The following is an 8,117-nucleotide window of genomic DNA, read 5'->3' as shown; positions in this document are numbered from 1 at the left end:
TTAGGCGTCCCGTGGCCAACGAATTGAAGCTAACCGGAAACCAAGCCCGCAATTCCGCCCTAGAGCATCGCCCAATTTTCAGAGATTATTTTTCCCAAAAATTTTGTTTCTCGTGTGCGAGCCAAAGAAACAGGTTGTCAGCGACACTTTTCTCGCCGCCATATTGCATGTTTTACGTTTGACAATCGGAGTTGATGTTTTGTTTGCCACAAAGGCAGCGTGCGTTTGATATGCACGTTTGATCGCACGCACGAAGGAAATCAGGAAATGTTAAGCGGTTTTATCAGGTATGGAAACAAATTTGCACATCTAAATGATTCGCGATTTCCTTATTTTAGGCCATATCGCGTGGTTCGGTTTTTAAAATTAGCATAACCCCGCGAGCATCGCCACGCGCACAAGAAAGGAAGAGGAGAGAAGTTATCTGAAATGTTCTATTTCTTCATGTTTCTGCTTTGTTTGTGATGACTTTTGTTAACATTTGCTGAGGATTGTAAAATACTCTGGCTCCACAATGCCCATCTTAAATTGGATCGGACCTTGTGAAAATACTAATATTTGAACCATTTGGTCCAAAGAGATAAACAAGAGTGTTACAAAGCATTGTCCCATCCAACTCCCGCTGTACAGCAAATATCAATTCAACACGATTAGCTGATTCGATATTGCAGGAGATTCATGAGAAAGAAACAAGCAGTCGGAAAATATTCATGGATGTAGCATATATATTGTCTTTGAGAACAGATTCGACTTGAATAAGTTTAAAATTAACATCAACTAATGAAAAAGGAGTATAAAAATGAATGTAACAGCAACGCGCCCAATAAATAAGTCTTTCGTTCGATGTATTTCTCGTTGAACTATTCGAAAAAAGAGCGATCATCGTCTGAACGATTGTGTCTTATTGGTGTCAATATCTGATAATTGTATGACCGAATCCAGCCATGAGCTTAAGCAAACAGATAGTTTTATTCACGGTCATCTTTCTACTCTCCTAACCTGGTGTACTAAAATGATTCCACCTTTTCCAGTTAGAGTTTCGATAGCATCTTTTCACCTAGATATGAACAAACAAACATCATGAGACATGGATTTTCAACAAATGATCATGTGCAGCATAAAACAACAGCTTGAAACTAAAACTGGTTAGTGTGTTTTTCCTAAATCAAATACGTTCTCTAGTCATGCCTAATTAGCCATTGGTCCTTTTCTAACCGATGTTCTTTGCTCCTACTGTTACTTTATCCTGTCGAAAATCGAAATCATCCCGATCGTTTGGTTTTCCAATCTAGATCATTAAAATTGTGTCCTTGCGAAAGATTGATCACCACCTTAATAAGGCGCACGAGATGTACGCTTCCGATCAAACTGTCGCTAGTATGCTATCTTGCTCCGGTAAAAAACTGTTTGCTAATGCAGGACTCTCTTTTAAAAGGGTCTAATAATAATCTCCAAATTGATCTGACCTTGTGCAAGTACCAATTGTCTCGCTCTGACTCTCTTCACTTCCAGCCAGCCAGCATCATCTAGATGTCCGTTTGGCTTAATTCTTCCCCATCCACCAGCTAGTCAGAACGGCACTACATTTCTTATCTCCATCTTACCCAAACCAAGGCCAACGTGAGCCGATGTTAGTGCGATCATCGCGATCAACGGTGGTGTACGATGATCCGCGCTTCAGCGCATCTTGATATCTTATCAAACCTCTCCAGCTGCTAGTCGGACAAGAGATCGTAAGCCCCGTAGTATTCGTTTCTCGGTGAAGTACATCTCACAGCTGACATGAGTCCGAGAACTCTGACCAACGAGGCATTGCGGGCAGACGAAGGATATCTCTTTTCGATGGAATCACGTGTGGTGAAGAAAATCGGTGAGCGCAACGTGCGAGGTACCAACCTGCCGCAACGTTCGATCCGTTTCGTGAAGGATCTCGTGACCACCTTGGTACGTTGGTAACACGATGGTTCATTTGGAGTCTTGGGGTGGTAATCCAACACGCTCGTTGCTGCATTTTGCTTCCATCGTAGGTTGAAGAACGATGGCGTTACCTGTTGCTGGTGTTTGTCGGTAGTTACGTTGGCAGTTGGACGCTGTTTGCCGGACTTTGGTACATTTTGTCGTACGCGCACGGCGATTTAATGTTTGACCCGACCACTGGGGCACGACTGGGCGATGGCGGACAACCGTGCGTGGATGGTGTTACCTCATTTGTTGAGTTTCTGCTGTTCAGCATGGAAACGCAAATCTCTACCGGCTACGGAGCAAAGGTACCCACCGAGGAATGCCCGGAATCGTTTGGACTGCTTACCATTCAGCTGATTGTGGGCCTGCTCATTGACGGTGCCATATTGGGTGTCGTCTATGCGAAGATGGTCCGCCCACCGCAGAAGATCTCGGAGATTAAATTCAGCAAACGAGCCGTCGTTTGCATGCGCGATGGACAGTTGTGCTTAGTGTTTCGCATCTGCGACCGCAAGTGGCAACATGCTATTGAAACGAAAGTTACTGCTGTTCTGTTGCAACCGTACCGCACAAAAGAGGGCGAGACGATCGAGAAGCAGGAAACGTACCTGAAGCTGGAGAACGAGGGAAGACTGGTGTTGCTATGGCCCGTAACTGTGTGCCACGTGATCGATCGCAACAGTCCGCTTTATGATGTATCGGCGAAGGATCTAATGGCACAAAAAAGTCTAGAAATTGTAGTCACCATCACTGGGGGTACGATGACAACGGGGCAGATCAATCAGGCCCGCACATCATACGTTCCGTCTGAGATTTGCTGGGGTCACCGATTCCGAGATATCGTCGAATACGATTCGCGCAAGGATTGCTTTGTGGCGGTTAACGAGCGAATGCACGATCTCGAGGAAATTGAAACGCCTCTCTGCAGCGCTCGTCATCTAGATTTGCTTAGGGCAAAGGTTCATCTCGCCGACACAGCCACTTCAGATACAGATCAAAGAACGGAAAACGCGCCCGTTAACATTGTTCAATAAAATCGAAATAATAGTAAAAAATCAATACGATATTGCAAAGCAATATTTTATTCCTTCAGCAATAATCAATGTTACGTGGAGTGAACGAGTGCAGTCTATTGCTATTCTATTGGATCATAGATTATGATGTCCTCATCCGACAGTTTGTGTTCGACAATAAATTCCTGCTCGTTGTCTGCCACATCGTCTTTTGGTTCCTGTAATCTTTTCAATCTTTTCCAACTAGAAGCACGTTTTCGATTTAAACTAATAAGAAAACGAACTTTTGAATTCTTCAGATGATTTTTAAAAAACAGTACAAGTGATCTATCAGTTACAGATTCTGACGGCGTTTTGCCTACTATTTTGAACAGATTTAAAAAATTAGGAAGATCAACTATGGGTTCTTTTGGGGTTTGGTTATGTTTACGAGACCACGTCATGTTTGTTTGCAGCTCTAGAGAACATAGCAAGTTCACGCAGCGCTTCATCCTCCATGGTGTATTATCGTCGTTTACGTTAGAAAGTAACCACTGCACCTGCAAGATAGAGAAAGTATTTCCGTTTAAACTATATATCGGGTCTAAATTATGCCCAAACATTGTATTTATGCATACCAGTTGCGCATTAAATGATTCATCGTTTAATTTCGCTTCTAATTCCTGCAGCTGCTCCGTGGTTTCCATAGGCTGAAAGGTAAATGCTCGCACTGAATGATCAGTCTGGGGATCTGCTGAGTTTACAAATGTAAAGCTTGAGCTAACTGCTTGCTGATCATTTCCCAGCCGCAGCATTCTTCTCGGTTTTCTCCTAAAGGAAGCCCTCTTGCGAGATAAGCTTATAAGATACCGCTGTTTTGTGTTTTTCAGATGGCCCTTAAAAAAATCGGTCACCGAGGCAAGCGTAACATTTTCTGAAGGCGTTTTCCCCACTTCTTTGAACACATTCAAAAAGTTAGGCAGACGCGATATACCGCTCCACTTTAGTTTGGACTGTAACTCTAGCGTACAAAGCAAATCCACACAGCTTTTCATCCTCCATATAGCATTATCGTCGTCTACTTTTGACAGTAACCCTTGCACCTGGAAATCAGAAAAATGAATGCCATTTCAATTACACCCCACATTAAAAATGTTGTCCTGTGTCGTAGTTATGTTTACCAATTCCGTATACAATGATTCATCATTCAAAATCGTATCTAGTTGAAGTAACTGTTCCATGGTTTCCGTAGGCTTGAAGGAAAATTTTCGACCGGAGTGGTTAGGCTTGCAATTCAGCTCTACTGCTGCTTCAGGTTTATGCCAAGATGTATCGGAACACAGAATCGTTGTAGTGTTAATAAACTTACTCTCAACTGTTTCAACCCTCTTTTGCAAAAGAGACATTTCCTTCGCGATACGACAATTTTGTTCCAATATATTAGCGCTCTGTTCTTCGATCCGAGCATTGTTGGTTATTAACGATTGCAGCATTGATTTGATACTTGCTAGCGTTGAAGCATCCTCATCCGACCCCGAGGCACATGGTGATCCAGGTGATTCAACGGAAGCATCCTCTACATTCAAGAGTTTTTCCGGTTCTTCCTCTGTGATTTGTTCTTTATGTTTTAACGGTGCATGGAGTTCGTTCTGTGCTTCCTCGTAAGTTGGAAACTCCTGCCTTACAACGCATTCTCTCCGCATCCAGCTTTGCAGTGGCTTACATGTTCCTTCTATAGCGAGCTGATTTTGTCTCTCGGCACTGAATTCATGTGGCCAAAACAGAACTGGTCGCTGGGTGTTCTTCGACGTGCACACCCATCGCTTGGGTGCTACCTTCCACTCCTTTTCGCCCTTATCATTAACTATTTCCACTATCAGGAACATCCTACACCAAACAGTTTAGTGGAGAAAATCGTGGAAACTTCTATTCGCGAATCTTTTCGGCGCCTTTTCACTTGAAACAATAACAAACCGCTCGGAAACGTAAACACGCACTATAGATGTGTTTGTGCGAGAGAGTCGGCGTTGTCAACAAACCCGCAACCGATTCACGAAGCGTTTAACCGAAAAGGTTGCTGACATGGATTAGTAAATATCTGATATAAAGGTAACAGCACAAATAAAAAAGGCGGCAAAAGAGGAAAAAATAGAAAATGCATTGCGTTAAGATAGCAGAATGATATGCAAGCAATGAAAATTACGAAACCAAAGGAAGGTAATAAAATGGTCCATCGAAATAACTACCGGCAAATTTTTATCTAGCCTGGACAGAAAAATCACCGAGGCACTCGTATCACCACTCGTACCGGCTTAGATTTGCTGGGACCGCCGGATCCGAGATATCGTAATAAGGACTGGTATGTAATGGTTAACAAGCAAAAGCACTATCTCAATGAAATTTAAAAATCTCTTTTCAATGCTCTTCATATAGTTTTGTGAAGGGGAAAGGTTCATCACGCTGACATGAATACCTTTGTTGGATAGAGAGTAAGCAATATTTTGAAATTCACTAGCTAAGGTATTAGGTAGCTTAGCTAAGGTAAGGTAGCTTAGCTAAGGTATTTTTATCTCATTATTTCAGTTTTTATTTCCTGCAATCGAAGAATTCGCCATTCGAATCGAAGCGACACCATTCGATTTTCCTTTTTTTGTAGATCTCTTCCATTTAGAAAGACGCTTTCGATTTAAACTCAAAAGATACCGCTGCTTTGAATTTTTCAGGTGATTCATAAAACATTGAGCCAATCCTTGATGAGTTACATCTTCTGACGGTGTCTTCCCTACTAATTTGAATAAATGAACAAAATTAGGTAGTTCATCTATGGGTTCTTTAGTGATGCTTCCAAATCGACGACTCCATCTTAATTTTGATTGTAGCTCTAAAGAACATAGCAAATCCAAACAGCTTTTAATTCTCCATTGTACATTATCATCATTTACATTAAACAGTAACCATTGGAGCTAGAAGTCAATAAAAAACATTTCCGATTAAATTTCATCAGGTCAAAATAATAGTCAATCATCGTATTTGTGCTTACCAGTTCCGCATTGAACGATTCATCGTTCAGTTTCGTTTCCAAATCCCGCAGCTCCTCCGCAGTTTCTCTAGGCTTAAAGACAAATGTTCTCTTTGAACTATTATCATTTCCTGATCGTTCTATTGGTCTAGTTCTCTTCTTTGGAAAAATATCATGATTTAAACTATTACGAATCCGTTGTTTTGAGGATATGAGATGACATCTCAAAATATGTCCCAATGAAGTTAAAGTTATACGTTCTGAAGGTGTGTCCCCAATTTCTTTTACCAACAACAAAAAATTATGTAGACTAACCAGGCAAGCCCATTTCAACTTTGATTGCAACTCTAGCGTACAAAGCAAATCCATACAGCTGCTTATCCTTTTCCTTGTAGTGTCCTCATCTACGTTAGAAAGTAACCATTTCACCTAAAATTAAAAGAATTTCATTCCAATTATATTTCATCTAAATTGGAAACAAGCGTTTCGCATCAATTTACCAATTCCGTATTGAATGACTTGTCGTTCAACCTTACATCAAGCAACGTAAGCTGTTCGATGGTTTCCATAGGCTCAAAGGAAAATTGCTTTGCTTCTTCGGCTTCATACCAAGAATTATCGACACTGAGTACGCTTAAAGAATTGGTAAACTTGCTCTCTACAGTATCAACCCTCTTTTGTAAAATACAAATTATACTCTCGATACGGGTAATGCGCTCAACTACATCAGCGTTTTGTTTCTCAAGCTGAGCACTTTTTGTTATCAACGATTGCAGCATTGATTTGATACTTGCTAGCGTTGAAGCATCCTCATCCGACCCCGGGGTACATGGTGATCCAGGTGATTCAAAAGCAGGATCCTCTACATTCAACGGATCTTCTAGTTCTTCCTTTATCTGATTGCTATTTTGTGATAACAGTGCCTGGAGTTCGGTGTTTGCCGCTTCGTAAGTTGGAAACTCCTGCCTTACAACGCATTCTCTCCGCATCCAACTCTGCAGTGGCTTACATGTTCCTTCTATTGCGAGCTGATTTTGTCTCTCGGCACTGAATTCATGTGGCCAAAACAGAACTGGTCGCTGGGTGTTCTTCGACGTGCAAACCCATCGCTTGGGTGCTACCTTCCAGTCCTTTTCGCCTTTATCATTAACTATTTCCACTATCAGGAACATCCTACACCAAACAGTTTAGTGGAGAAAATCGTGGAAACTTCTATTCGCGAATCTTTTCGACGCCTTTTCTCTTGAAACAATAACAAACCGCTCGGAAACGTAAACACGCACTATAGATGTGTGTGTGCGAGATGGGAGTCGGCGTTGTCAACAAACCCGCAACCGATTCACGAAGCGTTTAACCGAAAAGGTTGCTGACAAGGAATTAGTAAATATCTGGTATAAAGGTAACAGCACAAATGAAAAAGGCGGCAAAAGTAGGAAAAGTAGTAAATGCTTGAGTAATGAGTTAGTAAAAAGATATAATTAGTGTGTGATGATTGTTGCAAAATCATTATTAATATATTTCATTTAATTTTCGAAGCGATTTACAACTACCTATAACTATCATTAAGTAAAAACGACCAGTGGTGTCGCCATTCGATTGATATCTATCGAATGCACTATACAGAGCGACGGAGGACTGATGAAACTGATTTTGCCATACAAACCAGCATAGATAATCCTGTGCGACGAAGGCTGAAGGCTGCCTTTAGATTAATGTATATGTGGCCAACGTGCGATGTTATCACGCGGTAACTAGCTGGGTTGTGAAAGCCATCCTTTTTTATTGATGACTTCCATCAAGAGATTCTGCAAACGGGATAGTAGTAGGAAGTTGGATAATCGATAACCATCGAGGAGTCAGAAGGCTTGTTCCAAATGGAACGATTTTATAGTTTGTAGTGTTGGCTGAGGTGAAAACAAGTTCAATTGATGAATCTAGATAACGCCAGCAAAGGGATACCATGTCCAATGCAGGAAGTTTGGTTTATAATCGTCTTTGGCACGTTTGCAATTATGTCGATGAGTATGATGGCTGCGTTCGATTACGGAAAAGCGGCTTCGGGAAGAGAATCGATAGATTTTAGGCATAGTTAAGGTGGGTGATGCTTGGTGAAGACAAAGTAACAATTCTAGTGCAATTGTAAG

The 8,117-nt window shown here is 41.5% G+C and overlaps 3 protein-coding genes across 5 annotated transcripts in view; 1 reads left to right on the top strand and 2 right to left on the bottom strand.

The window, feature by feature from the left end:
• Positions 1 to 82, bottom strand: part of LOC126571740 (uncharacterized) — a 7,274-nt gene extending 7,192 nt beyond the window's left edge. For both annotated transcript variants that reach the window (XM_050230523.1, XM_050230524.1), the window contains exon 1: positions 1 to 82. This exon is cut by the window's left edge and continues 776 nt beyond it. The gene's annotated coding sequence lies outside the window, so the exon portion shown is untranslated.
• A 1,587-nt stretch (positions 83 to 1,669) lies between these two features.
• LOC126571753 (inward rectifier potassium channel 4-like) lies at positions 1,670 to 3,021 on the top strand. Its single transcript, XM_050230542.1, has 2 exons — positions 1,670 to 1,944; positions 2,028 to 3,021. The coding sequence occupies exons 1-2, from the start codon at positions 1,783 to 1,785 to the stop codon at positions 2,994 to 2,996; spliced, it is 1,131 nt and encodes a 376-aa protein (XP_050086499.1). The 5' UTR covers positions 1,670 to 1,782; the 3' UTR covers positions 2,997 to 3,021.
• On the bottom strand, positions 3,018 to 7,333 carry LOC126571746 (uncharacterized). Of its 2 annotated transcripts, XM_050230530.1 has the most exons (4): positions 7,095 to 7,333; positions 4,136 to 4,789; positions 3,593 to 4,057; positions 3,018 to 3,514 (listed from the first exon to the last, which is right to left on the bottom strand). In XM_050230530.1, exons 1-4 carry the CDS (start codon positions 7,143 to 7,145, stop codon positions 3,098 to 3,100), a joined length of 1,587 nt encoding a protein of 528 aa, XP_050086487.1. In that variant the 5' UTR covers positions 7,146 to 7,333; the 3' UTR covers positions 3,018 to 3,097. The 2 variants fall into 2 exon arrangements, with proteins under 2 accessions (XP_050086487.1, XP_050086489.1); XM_050230532.1 differs by lacking the exons at positions 3,018 to 3,514; positions 3,593 to 4,057; positions 4,136 to 4,789 and adding exons at positions 5,454 to 5,917; positions 5,995 to 6,402 and having other exon boundaries at positions 6,474 to 7,333.
• Between the last annotated feature and the right edge of the window lie 784 nt (positions 7,334 to 8,117).

Source organism: Anopheles aquasalis, chromosome 2, assembly GCF_943734665.1.
Source record: "Anopheles aquasalis chromosome 2, idAnoAquaMG_Q_19, whole genome shotgun sequence".
In the NCBI taxonomy this organism is placed as follows: domain Eukaryota; kingdom Metazoa; phylum Arthropoda; class Insecta; order Diptera; family Culicidae; genus Anopheles; species Anopheles aquasalis.
Note: the sequence above shows the minus strand (reverse complement) of the source record. Positions and strands in the feature narration are given on the sequence as shown.

Bases quoted from the DNA above. Each gene is read 5' to 3' on its own strand.
- LOC126571753 (XM_050230542.1), top strand. From the start codon at position 1,783: ATGAGTCCGAGAACTCTGACCAACGAGGCATTGCGGGCAGACGAAGGA. The intron at 1,945-2,027 runs GTACGTTGGTAA...CTTCCATCGTAG, and splicing joins AGGATCTCGTGACCACCTTG to GTTGAAGAACGATGGCGTTA.
- LOC126571746 (XM_050230530.1), bottom strand. From the start codon at position 7,145: ATGTTCCTGATAGTGGAAATAGTTAATGATAAAGGCGAAAAGGACTGG. The intron at 4,058-4,135 runs GTAAACATAACT...TCTGATTTCCAG, and splicing joins AATCATTGTATACGGAATTG to GTGCAAGGGTTACTGTCAAA. The intron at 3,515-3,592 runs GTATGCATAAAT...TCTATCTTGCAG, and splicing joins AATCATTTAATGCGCAACTG to GTGCAGTGGTTACTTTCTAA.